The sequence below is a fragment of the Geotrypetes seraphini genome, chromosome 5 (assembly GCF_902459505.1).
Source record: "Geotrypetes seraphini chromosome 5, aGeoSer1.1, whole genome shotgun sequence".
Classification (NCBI taxonomy): domain Eukaryota; kingdom Metazoa; phylum Chordata; class Amphibia; order Gymnophiona; family Dermophiidae; genus Geotrypetes; species Geotrypetes seraphini.
In genome coordinates this window covers 170,239,716-170,259,348 of record NC_047088.1, presented here as the reverse complement: position 1 = coordinate 170,259,348, position 19,633 = coordinate 170,239,716, and the positions used below count along the sequence as shown (strand labels likewise).

The following is a 19,633-nucleotide window of genomic DNA, read 5'->3' as shown; positions in this document are numbered from 1 at the left end:
CCACATTTTACTAAAAACTTCACTTTTTCCCTAAAAACAGGGAAAAAGTTAAGTTTACAGTATAATGAGGGGGGTTACAACCCCCCAAACCACCCACAACGCCGCTGCGATCTGTATTAAGTAAAGTGGGGGGGCTCCCCGACAAAACCCCCCGTCGAAGCTCCTAAAAACTGTCATTTTCTTCGGCGCGCACCTCCGTATTGCGCTCAGATGTCGGCGCACGCCTTTGTCTTCCGCGGTTTTGTCTATGAACCCTTTATATAATTTATAAACCTTTGTGTTGATTTTCTTGGGTTTAAGCTAATGAGCCTCTTGCTCTCTTGCCTTTGCACTGCAGGACTGTTTCCTGATGTGGGAGGAGGTTACTTTCTGCCCAGGCTCTCTGGAAAACTTGGCTGTTACCTTGCACTGACAGGATTTCGTCTGAAAGGTCGAGATGTGCAGAGAGCAGGAGTTGCCACCCACTTTGTGGAGTCGGAAAAGGTACATATTTCAGCTGCTGAACTCCATATCTTACAGACATATCTATAATTTGCATCCCTAAAACTAGATGGCAGGTTGGTCTAATTTTAATAAGAAAATTCACAGTAGCAGCAAAATACTGTATTTTTCACTCCATAAGATTCACCCCAGATTTAGAGAAGGAAAGCAAGAAAAAAACTCATTCTGAACCAAATTGTATACTAATATATACCCGACACCTTTAAATTCCGTCCCAGCCCCCCCAATCAATCATCATTTATATATACCCCCAGCACATTTAAATTCAATCCCAGCCCCCCAGCACCATTAAATTCCAACCCAGCACCCCCCCTCCCAATCAATCATCATTTTTACATACCCGCATCACCTTTAAATTCCGTCCCAGCCTCACCAATCAATTATCACTTTTATATACCCCCCAGCACATTTAAATTCAATCCCAGCCCCCAGCACCTTTAAATTCTGACCCAGCACCCCCCCCTAATCAATCATCATTTTTACATATCCCCCCCAGCACCGTTAAATTCAATCCCAGCCCCCAGCACCGTTAAATTCCGTCCCAGCCCCACCCCACTCCCGGCAGTACTTTTAAATGTTGGAGGTCGGTGGATGGCTGCCTGCTGCTTGTTGGGGCCCGCAGCACACAAGCATGCTAATTCCTGGGCCCGGATACTTCCCTAATTGGCCGGTCGCTGGTGCTTCGCAGGGCTGCTGGCTGCCACCACGGTATTAAGAGTGGGTCCAAGAGGGGGTCGTCTTTTCTCTTTGGAGGGGAGAGAGGAAGTGGGAGCTCTTTTGGTTTGGGGGTGCATCAGAGGATGGAGGGAATGGGTGCTTTTCCTATTCAGGACCAGGGCCAGTATTGCTTTGGCCAAAATCAAGCAGTGAATTTTGGCTACAGATTCAGTTTTGGTAAAAAAAACAAAAACCAAGCAAACCCCAAAACCAAATAAAACCAAAAACTGTCTCCTCATAATTCAGGCGGCGTATTATGATAAAGATTTCCGATTACTGTTAGGTAGATCCATTTCATCTGAACACTTTAGAAAGTTATTGAAAACTTTCCTCTTCTCTAAATTTTTGATCAACTAGATATTCTCGCATTTTTACAATATTCTTTGTTTTTGTTTTTATACCATAATCTTTTGTTAACCGCATTGAACTCATGGCTATGCGGTCTATAAATCTGTTATGTTATGTTATTACCGGCATGTCGGGGCCAGTGGTGCACAAGTGCTTCTGCGTGGGCGGGCGCCACTTCTGAATACTTTGTTTGTGTTATGTTACTTCAAGCTTATAGTCCACAACTACCTATAAAAGTTCTGTACAGATTACAAAAGAATAACTGGTTAAAACAATACACCAAGAGCTATAAATTTATTATAATGGAAATTACACTTCAGTAGAAAAAAAATGAAACTACAATTATGACTTCAGTAAGATATATTTATGGAATAGGAATGTTTAAAAAGCCTTGTGGAACACCTGATAATTTTTAAGAGGTGTTGTAGATAATGCCAAAGAATTCCAAGATAAAGCAGCTTGATATGAGAGAGAAGAATTGTTTTCTTTTTTATGGTTGGAAAGTGTACAAGTAATTAAGTGTATCATGCATGTCACCTTTGATGTACATTCCCTTCTCAAATGGAGAATACATGTTTTGGAGAAAGCCTTTTCTGTAATAGCTTCTGGGCAGTTGGATTCCACTACAGAATACTGTTGTAACCCGGCTTCAATGCACCTAACCTTTAAGCGCCCGCACTTACACCAGTCATAGGTATAACTGCAGTCGTGTACATGTGGGAGAGACTCGTACAATATGCTGTATGTTAAGCAGAGCTCCCACTTAAGTGCATATGTCCCACTTATTGTCTACACTTGTAGTAAAACCTTGGTTTATGAGCATAATTTGTTCTGAAACCATGCTTGTAATCCAACACACTCGTGTATCAAATCGAATTTCCTCATAAAATTAATGGAAACTCAGACGATTCGTTCCACAACCCAAAAACTTTAATACAAAATATTATACGTACTTACATTGCAAGACCTCGCTCATTTAGAACAGTCACTCCTGCAGTGTCAGAAAGAGAAGAACCATCAGCTCAGTTGTGATGTGTATATACTGTATGTACAGTGGTACCTCGGTTTACGAGTGCACCGGTTTGTGAGTGTTTTGCAAGACGAGCAAAACATTCGCAAAATCGGCACCTCGGAAACCGAGTGCGCCTCGATTTGTGAGCCCCCCCCCCCCCCCCGCGATCCGGCACCCTCCCGCTGCCATCAGGCACCTCCCTGTCGCGACCTGAGGTCCCCCAACCCACCCGAACCCTCTTCTTACTTTAGTTTAGCCTCCGCACCGGCACCAGCATGTCCTGTGCGTTGATGCCGGTGCCCGAAGATCTGCCTCCTGTGCTGGGCCTCGAGGCACAGGAGGCAGATCTTCGGGCACCGGCACCAACGCACAGGACATACTGGTGCCGGTGCCGGTGCAGAGGCTACACTAAAGTAAGAAGAGGGTTCGGGTGGGTTGGGGGACCTCAGGTCGCGGCAGAGGGGTGTGCCCGATGGCAGCGGCGGGGGTGCCGGACCGCTGGGGGGAGGGTGCTGGTTCACGGGGGGGGGGGCCTTCGGGGGGAGCAATGCTAGTTCTCTTGGGGGGCGCTGCTGGCCTCGGGGGGTGGTGGGTGGGAACATATCAAAGCGAGTTTCCATTATTTCCTATGGGGAAACTCGCTTTGATAAACGAGCATTTTGGATTACGAGCATGCTCCTGGAACGGATTATGCTTGTAATCCAAGGTACCACTATACTTGTATTGCAAGACTTTGCTTGTATATCAAGTTAAAATTTAATAAAATGTTTTGCTCATCTTGCAAAATACTTTCAAACCAAGTTACTTGCAATCCATTGTTTTACTGTATAAACCTCCCTTGTGTGTACATACTATGCCAGTTATCACACTCTTGTAGAACAGCATTTAAACTCCATGCTGTCATTTTCATGGGTAAGTGTACACACAGGTATACTTAATCTTCATTTCTCCCTTCCAGTTTTTGGAGCACAGACCATAGAAATTTGCCTGGCACTGGTCTTACTTTTCAATTAATGGAATTGCTATTGAAGCTTACTCCAGCCTTGATCCTAATTTGAGTTGTTTTTTTATGTGTGTGTTTGATTTGTTTGCCATTTACGGGTCCTGGACCATAGAAGTCCGCCCGGCATTGGCCTTCCCAACCTCTGAAGCTGCTGTCAAAACTCATGCCTGCTATGAGGCCATTTAAGTTTTACTTCCTTTTTCTGTATAGCGATTCTCTGTGTTTATTCCACACATAATTGAATTCTGTCACCATTTTTGTCTTCACAGCCTTCTGCAGGAGGGCATTCTAGGCATCCACCACCCTTTCTGTGAAAAAGTATTTTCTGACCTTTTCATAGAAAGGCAGTAGATGCCTAGAACACCCTCCTGTGAGAGATGGTGAAGACAAAAATGGTATTCTGTACATTTTATACATTCAACTGACAAGTAAATGTGGATGTCCTATTATAGAACTGACCTTTTGTTGCTTAGGCCCATCCTAGTTCCACTCAAAACATGCCCAAGCTCCTTGCCCAAGGTATGTTTTTTAGCATTAGAAGTGTATTTCCTGGGTTAGTAAAATTGGAATTTAGACATTTATGCAATATAAATTTCTAAAAATGAAAATGTATCTAGGCCAGTCCATTGTGGCTTATTGGTTCTAGTAAAAGACTGGAAGCTCAAGTCTTACTTCAGTGGCAGATATTTGCTTGTGACCTTCCTACGTGTTGCTTGTCCACTTAGATTTAGGTGCATGGTGGAAGGAATTAATTGTGCCCGTGTGTGTGTATAATATGTAGTACTATCAACACTTGGCAAAAACAACCACCATTTGAGTCCAGTTTAACATTTGATCTGTTGTGCTGGTACATGAATTTATGATGTGAAAATAAATGCCTGTGGTATTTGGCAATGTAGAAATTGTTGCCAGGGCGGAAGTAGCTTTATTTTTGTCTCTAATCAAGCTCAGTCTGAAAAAGTGCCAATAAAATGTATCAGGCTTACAGAGAATCCAGTTTTCTCTATGATTGTGTGTATTTTAAGCTGTTTATCGGGCATACCACTAAAAGACAACCATTAGGACCCTGAAACCTCTTTATACTCTCCAAAGCTAATCTGCTGTATTGACATTTCTCGTTTGAATCACACCTTTTTCCTATCTTGATATTCCAGAAGCATGCTTGTAATCCAAAGCACTCGTATATCAAAGCGAATTTCCCCATAAGAAATAATGGAAACTCAGACGATTTCTTCCACAACCTTTAATACAAAATACTATACATACTTGTATTGCAAGATCTCGCTCATTTAGAACAGTCACTAAACTTCTGCAGCGTCAGAGAGAGAAGAACCATCGGCTCAGTTATGATGATGTGACGCGTGTATATTGTATGTACTCGTATTGCAAGACTTTGCTTGTTTAGAACAGTCACTACACACTTGCAGCATCAGAGAGAGAAGAACCATTGGCTCAGTTATGATATGACGCATCTATACTGTATGTACTTGTATTGCAAGACATTGCTTGTATATCAAGTTAAAATTTAATGAAATGTTTTGCTTGTCTTGCAAAACACTTGCAAATCAAGTTACTTGCAATCCAAGGTTTTACTGTATTTGCAACTGTCCTTTCTCCTGCCCTCCTTGCATCGGTTGCTTGCACCTTGTAGGCTTTATCCACATTTCTCTGGCTCCTGACCCTCTAATACTAATAACATAGAAGTCCCCTGTCTGTCTCCTCATCTACACCTCACCTGTCTTCTTATATTGCTGTAGCATCATTGGATCAATCTTGATATCATTAATAAAGAGAGAACCAGATGTCAAAGTACAGAAATGAGGCTGCCCTCCATCCTGTCGGGTCTTCCAGTCGTTCTAGCCTTCACTTTAACTGCCTCCCCCCCAGATCTTTTATTCTTCCCTCTTTATTTCTTTTTTTTTACATGTCTTCTCTGTTTAGTACCCTCCTGCCTCAACTGTTTGTATCAAACCCCCATCTTATTAATGTTTCATCTAAGTTCCTCCCTGTCAGTGGTGATCCTGCTGTTTTGCAAGGTGAGCTTCTACATCCTCATAAGTCTTAGGGAAGTCAAATTATGGAATTGCTGGAGTGTATCTGGCAGGTACTTCACACTTAAGATGAACATAAGAATTGCCATAGTAGGACAGACCGAAAGTCCATCAAGCCTAGTATCCTGTTTCCAACAGTGACCAACCCAGGTCCCAAGCACCGAGCTAAATCCCAAGTAGCAAGACAGATTCTGTGCTGCTTATCCTAGGAATAAGCAATGGATGTCCTCAAGCCTTATTTTAAACCCCGCTAAGGTAACTGATTTCACCACATTCTCTGGCAATGAATTCCAGAGTTTAATTACATGTTGTGTGAAGAAATGTTTTCTCCGGTTTGTTTGTTGTTTATTAAACTTGATATACTGCCTTAGTTACTTAGTAGCTTCATCGCATGTCCCCCCAGTCCTAATAATTTTGGAAAAGAGTGAACAAGCGATTCACATCTACCCTTTCCAATTATTATTTTATAGACCTCTAATATATCATCCCTGAGCCTTCTCTTCTCCAAGCTGAAGAGCCCTAGATGCTTTAGCCTTTCCTCGTAGGAAAGTTGTCCCATCCCTTTTATCATTTTTGTCGCCCTTCTCTGTACCTTTTCTAATTCCGCTATTTTTTTTTTGGAGATATGGCGACCAGAACTGCACACAGTATTCAAAGTGCAGCCGTACCATAGAGCGATACAAGGTCATTATAACATTTTCATCTTTGTTTTCCAATCCTTTCCTGATATTTCCTAACATTCAATTCGCTTTGTTAGCAGCTGCTGCACATTGAGCTGAAGGTTTTGACATATTCTCAACAATGATACCTAGATCCTTTTCCTGGGCAGTAACTCCTAACACAGAACCCAGCATCACATAGCTATAGTTCGGGTTCCTCTTTCCCACATGCATCACTTTGCATTTGCTCACATTAAACAGCATCTGCCATTTTGATGCCCAGTCTTCCAAGTCTCACAAGGTCCTCTTGCAATTTTTCACAATCCTCGTGTGATTTAACAACTTTGAACAACTTTGTGTCATCAGCAAATTTAATTATCTCACTAGTTATTCCCATCTCTAGATCATTGATAAATATGTTAAAAGCAGCGGTCCCAATACAGATCCCTGGTGACCTCACTATTTACCCTTCTCCTTTGAGAATATTTTCAATCTAAACCCACTCTGTTTTCTGTCTTTCAACCATTACCCTCTATCCCATGACTTTCTAATTTCTAATACTGCCCATCATTTTCTCCTCTGCTTTCTCCACTTTTACCGGTTGACTTTTCCCATCCCTCTCTTGCCCATCTCCCACTCTACCTTCTTTTTTCCCCCAATAATCCCTTAATTTTCCATCTTCTCATGTGACCTTTCCTTTCTGTCCTGTTCCTTTCTTGCATCTTTCATGTTCTTTCTTTCCCTTACGCTTCCTCTCTTCATTTGGGCTGTAGCACATTTGGGCCTGTAGCCAGCAGCTGTAATGAATCGCTGTTAGAAAGATCAAGAGTAAGAAGCAGGCTTCAAGTCTATTACAAGGCTCACAACTGATATGCCCCCCCCCCACACACACACACACACTCTGCCTGCAACAGCTGTTTTCCCTTTTTGTTGAGCTCACCTGGTACTGGCAGCCACCAGATCTTCGCTGCCTGAGAGTTGGGACCCAGGGAGGAGCATTGGACACTAAGAAAGCAAGTAGCAAGAGCCAATGACACTTATCAAGAAGTCTGGCGTAGGAGCAAGGCTGGATACTTGCAGAGAGACTGATGCTGGAACAAGAGGGGAGTAGAGTCAGAATCCAAAGCATAGAAAAGAAACAATAAGGAGAGCAAACCCAAAGCTGCACTGAAGGAGTAGAGACCAAGCTCTAGCAGGGAGACCAGTCAGGAGCTGGAGTAATCTACTTTTTTACAGAAAGGGTGGTAGGTGATGAAAACTGTCTCTGAATTCAAGAAAGCATGGGACAGGCACATGGGATTTCTTAGGGAGAGGAGGAGATAGGGGACGCTGCAGATGGGCAGACTGGTTGGGCTATTTGGCATTTATCTGTTGTCATGTTTCTGTTTCTAAATAGAAATCGGTAGGTAAAGGATGGGTCTCAAGAGGAAGTGGAGGATATGGAATGAAGTGTGGAGCTCGGCTGGAGGTCAGACTTCCACGAGCTGAGTCCCCTACAAACTAGTAGCAGAATCTCAAGGGAGCACAAGTACAGTGATGGCCATGCACACTCAGTCCTTGCATGTACAGTATCCTCCTGCCATTCCCATGCCCTTCCTTTCTGTATGAACTGCCATCAATCAAATAACATTTACTCACTGTGTCTGCATTGCCAGCAGTAGATAAAGGAAGGGAGATAATTCTATAAAGTGTGTGTGTATGTTACGGTGCTCCTTTATAGAATTATTTTGGAATTTGCTACTTATGTTGAACACTACAAGTTACACATACAGCACACTCAAGTGTGCCCATTGACCTGGCATATGTGGTCATGCATAAATTAGGTGCACAAATTTGGGTTTAAGCTATTATTCTGTAATAGTATTGGCATGTCCAAATGTTGTTATAGAATAAGTGCTTAAAATGGGGCACCCTTTAACAGACTTGTCCCTTTAAATAGTGTGATCAGTTGAATATATTTCTACTGGTAACTAGCTCAAATTACACTGTTGTGTGTTCTGCAGTTGTTTCAATTTCTACTTCTGACTTTGAAAAGAAATTTGTAAAATTATATTTTGTTTTGATTTTTTTTTCTTCTTTTTCCTGATATTTGTGCTTGCAAGGTGCCTGCCTTGGAAAAAGAATTGACATCATTAAAGTCTCCTTCAAAAGAAGATGTTGCTGATGTCCTGAGCTCCTATCACACTAAGGTAATTCCATGGCCAGCAGACTGATTCCTCATTTATTTTGTAGGCCAGGTGTATGGAAGATATTCTGGCTGAAGGGCCACATTGTTTATATTCTGTGGGAGAATTGAGGAAAGGGGGGAGGAGTTTCTGAATATGTTGAGAGCCGGTATCCACCCATGCCTTTCTCTTCCTGCCCAAACAAATGTGCGCCTCATCTTGTAGGGATGAAAACAATGTGCTGGATTCAGTTCTTGCTGATCCTCCTTTCCTTGGGCACTCAGTCGAACAATAGATTGGGGTGAGGATCAACCAAAGTTGTGCCAGAAGCTCCAGTTCACTCACACATTCATCCATTTATGACCATCTTTGGGAGAAGGTGATTAAAGTTGCCAGAAACAAAAAAATGAGATTTTAATGAATTCTATTAGAGCAAACAATTTGTGATGCAATAATCTAAATATCGGCCTTTTTAAGCGAAAAAATGTTACAGATTCAAACATGCAATTCTTTGACTGCTTATGAACCCATGACGTGAAAAATCGGCCATTCCCAATGCTTTGGATCCACTACTTTAGTTACCTTTTCCCAGAGACAGTCGCATTTAATTCTCAAGAAGAGGAGAAAAAGATATAGCAACAGAAGCCGCTCTTGCCAAGCTGATTTCGGTGTGTGTGTGTTTGTGGGGGTGGGGGGTTAACAGTGGATGCTTTTTCTGCTGCTCTTTTCAAGTGAACATTTGGGGTTCCTTTTACTAAGGCACGTTAGACAATTTAGCACATGCTAAATGCTAACGCGCCCATTATATTTAAGGACATATTAGCGTGTGCTAAATTGGCTAGCGTGCCTTAGTAAAAGGAACCCCAAATGTTCACTTGGAAAGAGCAGCAGAAAAAGCATCCACTGTTAACCCCCCCCCCAAACACACACACACCGAAATCAGCTTGGCAAGAGCGGCTTCTGTTGCTATATCTTTTTCTCCTCTCCTTGAGAATTAAATGCGACTGTCTCTGGGAAAAGGTAACTAAAGTAGTGGATCCAAAGCATTGGGAATGGCCGATTTTTCATGTCATGGGTTCGTAAGCAGTCAACGAATTGCATGTTTGAATCTGAACTTATTTTTTCGCTTAAAAAGGCCGATATTTAGATTATTGCATCACAAATTGTTTGCTCTAATAGAATTCATTAAAACCTCATTTTTTTGTTTCTGGTAACTTTAGTCATCTTCTCCCAAAGATGGTCATAAATGGATGAATGTGTGAGTGAACTGGAGCTTCTGGCACAACTTATAGGAAAAATTGGGAGAGCAAGCCATTAGTTAAAATGTGAACTTTTGGCTGTGAATATAGAATTTAATTTTAATATTCAAGCTTATAGTTTGCTACTTTCAATTATTAAAATTGTACAGAGTGGATTAGAGCAAAATAACAGCAATAAAATCTCACCCACTGGAATTGATCTAAAAAAAATATATATTCAGAAGTATTAAAACATTTTGAGTGTAGAAAATAGAGAAGACCAGAGGATGTTTCATCAGTATTAGAATACAGAGGTAATCAAAATATTTTCATACTATCAGTTATGCCTCTATGAATTATTAACTGAAGAGCATCCTTCAATAAATCAAGTTTGGTCTGGATTGATCAACAGAAACATAAATTTTCCAAGTTATAACTGAAGATTGTTAGCCAAGATTTTAATGAGAGAGGGAGAGAGAAGCCAGTAGCAATATCATATGTCGTCTTTTTTCTTGTAAATAAAAGTAATGGCTATCTCTGGCAAATTCCCTGGAATATCCCTGGGGGATCTAAAGTACTTCAATAATGTAGATAAAATATGCAGACATTTTGGATACTTTATGAGGCTGAAGGTGAAGCTCACTGGGATCTGTGCTTCTTATAACTAAATATTAAATAGCCCTAAAACTTTTCTTTGTCAAAATTAGGATTTTTCAATTTAATTTTATGTTGCTCCATAAAACAAAACCCTGAAAAAAAACTAAAATATTTATGGCCACCCCAACAAACAAATACAAAGAACCATCCTTCAGCTTACAAGGGAGAAACTTTCCTATTAACCCCACTGTAAAAATCCTTGGAGTGACCTTAGATCAGCAACTGACATTTGACGCCCACACTGACATCTTAGTAAAAAAAAAAAAAATGCTTCTACCTACTATGAAAACTACGTACGATAAAACCATACTTCAACTTCAATAAATTTAAGACTAAATTAAAAACATTCTTATTTCAAGATGCGTTCTCTTGCTCTTGAATATAACCTATTCTTAAACACGCCAACCGCTTTCAAGAAGCGATCCCATCCCTAATGTTTTATCCTCTCCCTCTTCATTTCTTTTTCTTTTTTTTAAACTTCTAATAATGTAACTTTTCCCTTTCCCTTCTTTTCTAACCATCACTATCTAGTATGTCTAGTCAAAGTCTCAGTGTTCACGTCCCCACTCTAAATATTACTTTTATTAGTATTATTTTTATCCTATTTTAACTTGTAAACCGGCTAGATACCTGTTGATGGTCGGTATATTAAAATTTAATAAAACTTGAAACTTTAGACTATTAATACAATCACTAATCCTAAGCTCACTGGACTACTACAACATCATCTACCTAGGATCCTCCAAAAAAACTACCAAAAGATTAAGAACAATCCAGAACACAGCCATACGACTGATTTATAACCTGAAAAAAAATCAGACCACATCGCCCCATATTTCAAAAAACTGCACTGGCTACCAGTTGAGGCCAGAATAATTTTCAAATTCAGTTGCCCATGCTTCAAAACACTATTCAAGAATAACCCAGGTGATAACGTTTTTTTCACCCTTACTTCCCTGTGCACAAGAAAGAGCTTTTTCAACAAGTTTATTTGCCCTCAGAGATGCCACCAGAAGATCAACATATCATATCTACTGGCTTTATGCACCTAATCGTCATAGGGTCAAACCGGCTAGATACCTGTTGATGGTCGGTATATTAAAATTTAATAAAACTTGAAACTTTAGACTATTAATACAATCACTAATCCTAAGCTCACTGGACTACTACAACATCATCTACCTAGGATCCTCCAAAAAAACTACCAAAAGATTAAGAACAATCCAGAACACAGCCATACGACTGATTTATTTCTGCCAATAGTTCACGACATGACCACCCAGTACAAGTTTGACTGGGTGGTCATGTCGTGAACTATTGGCAGAAATAAGGGATAGTAGCCCTGAGGAAACCCCCCCGAAGGGTGAAACATGTTGGCTCATTAATCCCTTACTAGTCATCTACCACCAGCCAGCTAAGTATTCTAATACTTAAAAAATTTCTTTAAAATATTTATGGTTTTAAGGTTAAAACAACTAAAAACTAAAAATAAACAAAAAGACACACACTAAATGTTTTGACCCTATGACGATTAGGTGCATAAAGCCAGTAGATATGATATGTTGATCTTCTGGTGGCATCTCTGAGGGCAAATAAACTTGTTGAAAAAGCTCTTTCTTGTGCACAGGGAAGTAAGGGTGAAAAAAACGTTATCACCTGGGTTATTCTTGATTGATACCTGATCCTTGTGAAGAATTTTCATTGTATTATACACGGCCAGATATAACAATTTTTCAAAACACTATTCGGCATGGTACCCACCTACCTTCTGAATCAGTTTGTTCTCCAAGACACACTTCGCTTCTCACGCAGAACATTACTATTCACCTTTCCAACTCCCAAAGGATGCAAATTCAAAAAATTTCTCGACAAGACACTTTCCTTCCAAGCAGGAATCTGGAGCAATACTCTTAAGTGACTTACTCCTTAACCATTTGTCATACCAATCATTCAGAAGATTGCTGAAAACGTATTTATTTAACAAATTTGTTTAACTTCCTTAATCATTTTTCCTCTATGCCTTCCGGCATGCTCATGTTATATATAACTACATTGCACCCCTGTGTGTTTCCTCCTACTTCATACTAATGATGTAACTTAGCTGCATTCATGCAGTCTCTCTTGTTGTAAACCATCTTGAACTGAAAGGTATGACGGAATATAAATAAAGCTATTAAAGTTATTAGCTGCTGAGTTTTTTTGTTGTTGTTTTTGCTTCAGTAAAAGAGAATGCCACACTGCAAACCCCAGTAGCAAGGAAGAAAATAGGGCCACATACAGGGAATCGATACAGAGGTGTTAAATCTCACATTAAAACCCCCCAGCTAGCTCTGTGGTTCACAAATCTGATCCTGGAGGCACCCCAGCCAGTCAAGTTTTTGGAATATCCACAATTAATATCCATGAGAAAGAATTAGAAGCAGTGCATATAGAGTGGATAGAATGGATAGGGTAGAGTGGATAGGTCAGTCTGTATCTGACATCAATTCCTGTTTTTAGAGCTGTACCTGGAAATGAGTCCTTCTTCTCCACCTCAGCACTTGAGTTCCCCAAGAGTAGGACAGATGCTCCTGGGCATCAGGTCTCTTCCTACTGCCTTGAGTATGTGCTTCTATATCCCTTAAACTTCCCTTCAAAATGTGAAAGGACATATTTCCTCTGCTTTGACTAATGAAGAAGCCTTTTCTCATTTGCATCATACTGTCCTGAGTTCTACCTTAGAGAAGGGGCTCTAAAATATTTATCCTTTAAGCTATAGGAAGGATACTTCTGAGGCCTTTGATACAGAGTTCCCTGCAGAATATGAGTCAACACCAGTTTATAGTACAAACAGACGGCTTTTTTAGAGATGTTTACATAGCCAGGACAGCAGCCTGACTTATGTTTTTGCACAGTAAAATTATATAGCATAGAGAATACAAAAACAGTCCAGATCAGTTAATCCAGTTACATCAGTCTTCTAGGAAACACCTGACAGTTAAACCAACTTCACTAAACAATTCTACTTACAGGAATAGGTAAACAGATACATAGACACAGGAACTCATAGGTCTCTTCAGGTTCAGTGGCTCAACTCTGCTCAACCAAGAACACTGGTTTTCCCAGCAATTCCTTGTTGAACCTCTGAATCAGTCTTGATTTATAGATGGATGACTTTTCTGAGTTACTAGGCCTCTGATCAAGGTAGCCATGTATTGACTAAGAGGTAAGATGCCCCCAATTGAGACTGACCTTGGTTCCTTATGCCCCGATACTAGGTTAACTGCTTAGTTATGAGGTAAATGCTGTCTATAAACTGAAACTATGCTGTTAATTCTGAATTAAAATCCTGGACTATTTCATAAAACCAAATCCTGTTATTTAACTGCCTCTTAAGTTATGGATTTGATATACTGCCATTCTGTAGGTACACCAAAGCAGTTGGCACTTATGCAGGTATTTTTTCTGTCACTAGTGGGCTCACAATCTAAATCTTACCTGGGGCAATGGAGGGTTAAGTGATTTGCCCAGGGTCATAAGGGAATATAAACACTCTAGTTTAGGCTTTGAAGGTTTTCATGGAGTCTAAAGCACAGTTTAACCATTTCACATTGTATTTATAACAGAGCAAAATTGATCAAGGAAAGCCATTCATTCTTGATGAGCACATGGACAAGATAAACAGGTATGGTACCTGATGCATTTTCTAGGTCCCTGTGCTGTTGAGATCTGAGATTACAAACAATGACCTTGATATTCAAAGGATTTATGCTCCTAACTTTGGGATCCTTGTACTAAGATGTAGTAACAAATGGCCTTAGCACGTTATGCAGGTCATTCCCATTTGCTAAAGCAACTTTTCTGCAGTTATAACCCCTCTGTTTTCTATTTATTTCATTAACGGCTGTGTGCTAATGTTGCCATTAGTGCATGACCATGTAAAAAAAAAAAAAAATTATCAAGGTAGCAGTTAGTAAGGACCTCCTATGAAATCATGATTGGCACAGGAATTCTCCTCTGCCTCAGACACACACTTTAAAAAAAAATGAAAACGCCTATAAAAATAACTAGTGTGTGCATGTCTCAAAACTGATGCGGAGCACATTAGCTCCTCCTACATTAGGCTTTTGTTTTTACTATGTTAGGCATGTGTCTAATGTAGCTTAGTAAAAGGATCCTTTTGAGAGTTATGGTCATTAATTGCCATCTTTGAAAATGTGCTGTAACTGAGTGCATAGCATTGTACTTAAAATTTCACTAAACACTTAAATTTAGGAGCATATAAAGTGAATGGCAACAGGTGGATTTAGGCTAAGAAAATTAGGAATTTAGCATTTGATTTTCAGCACTAGGTTCATACATCTAGGCAAATTAATGGCAGGCCTAAACGTATACAGCTGGCTTATAAATGCTAAAGTTCTTGTACAATCCCACTTATTCTGGGGACCACTGGGGTTATTTCCGTCTACCTGCCAGGACTTTGTAGGAAACCTCAAACTTCAGAGACTTAAACCCCTCCCCCTCTTACCTCATTACTGTCCCTGTAACCTCAGTCTTTCTTCCTACAAGCCAGCTTGGTTTTTTCTACTCGTGTTTTTATTTCATGTAATTTCACTCTTTGTGTTCGCGGTTTTCGCCTTCATGCTGTGGAAGTTCCCTGCGGAGACAGCTCCCAACTACGGGAGATCACAGATCTTTGGGAAAAGTCTGCTTCTGGAGGATTCCCTGCTTGTCAGTAAGCCCTCTGGACAGTGTGCACATCAGATTGGAGCTCCCTTGAGAGATAGCCCACCCCAGGTTTGTCCGCTAATGGATCAAGCGCAGCAGGGTGGTTCCGAGGAGGCGTGCCTGGGATCAGAGCCAGACTGCGTTCCTCTGCCAGGTGCGCTGCTTGGTGTGTCCAAAGATGGCGGAGGTGACTAGCTGTGGACGTCAGGCCAGTGGGGCAGTCAGAAGATTCAAAGTTAAGCTTTCCAGAAAGTTGAGACACAGGATCTCCCTGTGAGCTGTGTCAGCTCTATCTGCAGTGTTTTCCTATCAGCACATGTTTCTGAGTACCAGCTAAAAGCTTGAATCAGAGATTTTAGGGGGGAGGGGGGGTTTCTTTAAAAAAGGGTTTTTAAGTGCTTTCCCTGCATGCCTTACCCCCACTTCATAAATCCTAAAATTGCTGTTTTTTGAGGGTTCTCTGGTTTTCCAGGGCAATTTTTTTTTTTAAATAAATCTTTATTCATTTTAAATCAAATATGGTGGCCATCTTGTATTTTTCCAGGTTTGATTTTAAAGTTATTTTTTATACTTGCCAGCTTCATTTTTGAAAGAAAACCACATAGATGACCTCCCCATGGCAGTATGTCATGGATTCTTGCCTCATTTGAGTGGATGGCTGTCGGATGCACAGCCGTATTCAGCTTCTCCATGGAGGGGTTTCTAGCACCTTCTGTCCTGACTCCCGTAGAAATGGCATGGGGGGGGGGGCGCCCTGGGGAGTGTACAGGCGATGCTATGGTGAAATGCAAGCGAGCCTCGAGGATAAACCTAGTAAATCCTCCAAACAGTTCTCAACTGGAGTGCAGGGGTTGGCTCCCACCATGGAGAAAGGATTTCCCCAGATTTTGTTGATATGCTTTATCAGGCATAATTTGGGGGGGGGTCCTTTGCCTGTCTCCCTTCTGCTGGCCTCTGTCCTGTGCACAGGGACCACTGCAACTGTGATCCAGGGTCTTTTCTATTGCCTCCTCTAGGGTGTGCCAGCAGATACGTGGGAATTGCCTGCAGTTGCTCCAGATTCACTTTGCATATCTCTGTTTTTGCAGGAGGGCACCATGGCGGCCGCAGCTGTGGCAGATCTGGCGGTTCTCCAGTTTGGGGCAGATTTTTCAAGCACATGCTTATTGTGGATTTGATCTCTGATTCTCTACAGGCATTAAAGCTACAGTCTGAGCTGCCTGTCACTGCAGAATGTTCCCTCATGAGTGACCTGAAGCCACAATTTGCCTCTTTTCCTGATCATCCTGACCTTGTTTGGATTCTTACGGACATCAAAGATACTCCTGAGGGTCCCTTGTGCTGTGCTCGTGCCATGGTGCGGCTTTATTCTCTGGTGGATGCCTTTAACAAGCGCTTTGCTCCCCCAAAGGTGGATTCCTTGGCACAGATCACCAAGCGCACTTCTCTCCCCAGTGTGGGTTTTGTCCTTAAGCGTTTGTTTGATCTAGTAGCCGCTGGTGTTCAGGTGGCGTCAGCCTCTTAGTGGCTTGGGCATGCTATTCCAAACTGTGGTGCTTTGTAACTTGGATTATATGGCTGATGCCTTGTATGACATTTTGAAAGTCTTTGCTAAGCTTTCTGGAGTGTGTGGCACAGTGGTTAGAGCTACAGCCTCACCACCCTGAGGTTGTAGATTCAAATCCCATGCTGCTCCTTGTGACCCTGGATAAGTCACTTAATCCCCCATTTGCCCCAGGTACATTAGGTAGATTGTGAGCCCACCAGGAGAGATGCTTGAGTACCTGAAAGTAAACCACTTAGGCTATAAGTGGTATATAAATGCTAAAATAAATAAATATTCTGTTATGGCTCGCAGGATGCTCTGGATCTGGCAGTGGTCTGGCGATTCTTCTTCTAAAGTGAACTTGAGCTGATTGCTCTTTAAGGGACAGCTGCTGTTCAGCCAGGGTCTGGATGACCTTATGGCCAGTGTGGAGGATCACAGGCCCGAGTTGTTGCCTTTGAATAGATCCCGCCCTTCCAAGGGTTCTGGGCATCCTAATTTTCATCTCTTCAGGCTCTCTCATCCATATTCAGGCTCATCCAGCATCTTTCTTCTGTGTCCCTGTTCCTATTCTCCTCTTCAGTAGTGTCCCCCTTGTGTCTCTGTTCTTATGCTCCCTCCATGCCCAGCATCTTATCTCTGTTTCATGTCTCTCCCCATATCCAGCTTCTTCTTTCTCTCTTCCTTACCTCCTGTATCCCCTTCCCCAGGAACAGGCTTTCTCCTACCATCTCTTCTGCCATCCTGCACCCTGCCCACCTACTTTGGAGCAGTATCTGTCCCTCTTGTACCCTTCTCCTTGTGGTCTTGCAATTCTCTCTCCATTAGTCCAGCACCTCTCCTCTGCTTTACGCCCCCTCTTTTTGGTTTGGTCTCTCTCTTCTCTTTACTTCACCCCAGGTCTGGCATCTCCCCTCACCTCTCTTACTCCTTCCTCCTCCTCCTCCTCCCTCTCACAGGCCTGCCTCCCCACCGCAAAGTCTCTCTTCCTCCTCCTCCTCCCTCTGCACAGGCCTGCCTCCCCGCCATGAAGGCCTGCTCCCCCCGCAAGCCTGCATGCTCCCCCAGCTTCCCTACTCTTACCTTAAGCAGTTAATACAGCAGCCTGCAGGATCGCTGGTGCTATAGCGATCCCTGCAGCTGCCCGCTGTCCTCAGCAGCACGTTCTCTCTGTCGCAATCCTGCCCCTGACGTCAGAGCAAGGGCAGGACCGTAGCAGAGAGAACGTGCTGCTGAGGACGACGGGCAGCTGCAGGGATCACTATAGCACCAGCGATCCTGCAGGCTGCTGTATTAACTGCTTAAGGTAAGAGCAGGGAAGCTGGGGGAGCATGCAGGCCTTTCCGACTGACCCTCCCTCAAGCAGGAGCGGCAGCAAACGTCCAGCAAGAGGCAGCGCTGCCGCTCCTGATTAGGAAGGGTTGGTCATTGAATCGAGAGGCCGATTTTTTTTTTTTTTATTAAATCGATTCGAATCGTGAATCGGGCAGCACTAGTAATCGCTAGTGCATGCTTACTGCAGTTTAAAAGAGCTTACTGTGGGATGTGCCTAGGCATCCTGCAGTAAGTTCTTTGTTAACATACACATACCACCCTCTAAAAATGTTTATTTTTACTGCTGGGGGATGGAGAGTAGGCATATCTGTGGTAATGAGCACAACTACATTTCTGTGTAATTAGCGTGTGAGCCCTTTTTGGATACAAAACAGCAACATAGTAAATGATGGCTGAAAAATACCCTCCCGGTCCATCTTGTCTGCCTAGCAAAGTGGCCAGAGCCATGCCTGCCACTCTGTACAGGCCCATGCCACCCATGTTTAATTGCTAGTTGTGAAGTCACAACCATTCCATTTCATTTTAGTCAGCTATATATATATATATATATATATATATATATACTATTTCCAAATAATTATTTGTTTTCCTTGTCCTTTGTGTTTTTACCCTTATAGGTCCCTCCTTTTCTATTATAAATTGTATTTCTTCCCCCTCTATCCCAATGTTTCCCTGTTCAAATTTGTCTAGTTTTTTAAAATGATTTTTATATAATTGTTAATCATTTTATTATGTATTTTATGTAAATGTAAATCGCTTAGTAATTATGATAGGCGATTAATCAAATAATGAATAAACTTGAAACTTGAAACTTGATTCTAACTATATAGGCAGCCAAATTTGATGGGGATGATAACTGTATATGGTTATAACCAAGACTCCAGTATTGGTGACCAGTATTCAACTTACCAGTCAAGATGCCTTGCCGTTAAGCTACACAGCACCCCCACTTGATCTAACACACTGGAGGTGTTGAAACTTCACCTGTCTCTTGCCATTTGTGGGACACAGACTGTAGAAGTCTGTCCAGTATTGACCTCAGTTCTCTTGTGCTGGATTTGGCTAATCTTCTTCCAGTCTCTTGCCATCTGTGGGACACAAACTATAGAAATCTGTCCAACATCAACCTCAATTCCTAATACTCTTTAGTGGTAAGTGCTGATGTGCTAATTTTTTTTTAATGGCCAGACACTAAAAGCAACATTAGCTCATGGCCATTAATACAAAAAATTGAAAATTATCCATTTTACTGCTGCACTAAAATGTCCTAGTGCAATTAAAAACATATTATTTTAAAATGGCATTTGAATTAAGTTTCTTATAGCTTCTTTCTCTTTTTTTCATTCTTCCTTTTAAAAAAAAAAATCCCTTCACCTTTTGTTTTTTCCTGTTTTGGATTTTATTCCTCTTTGATATTGTAAACCTTTCCCTTGTCTGTTCATTCGTCTACGTCGTCTTATCTTGCCCGTCTTATTGATTTTTAACCGTTGCCCATTGTTTTTACTTCTTGTAAACCGCTTTGACTTAACTTTTCCTGTTAAAAATTGCAGTATATCATATATCAAATAAAGGCCACTTTTTAGTGATGCTTTGTAAAAAGACCCCTAAGTAACTAATAATATAACACAGAAAAAATATGTATATATAAAGTTGACCTTGATGGATGTCATAAGACATTGTATAGTAGGCTGCAT

At 41.5% G+C, this 19,633-nt stretch overlaps 1 protein-coding gene across 3 annotated transcripts in view; it reads left to right on the top strand.

Annotated features, from left to right (window-relative positions):
* The window catches only part of HIBCH (3-hydroxyisobutyryl-CoA hydrolase), a 201,039-nt gene that overhangs the window by 136,186 nt on the left and 45,220 nt on the right, over positions 1-19,633 (top strand). For all 3 annotated transcript variants that reach the window (XM_033946048.1, XM_033946047.1, XM_033946046.1), the window contains 3 exons: positions 338-483; positions 8,394-8,480; positions 13,957-14,015. In XM_033946048.1, the coding sequence (XP_033801939.1) occupies positions 338-483; positions 8,394-8,480; positions 13,957-14,015 (292 nt within the window). The remainder of the gene's footprint in view (positions 1-337; positions 484-8,393; positions 8,481-13,956; positions 14,016-19,633) is intronic.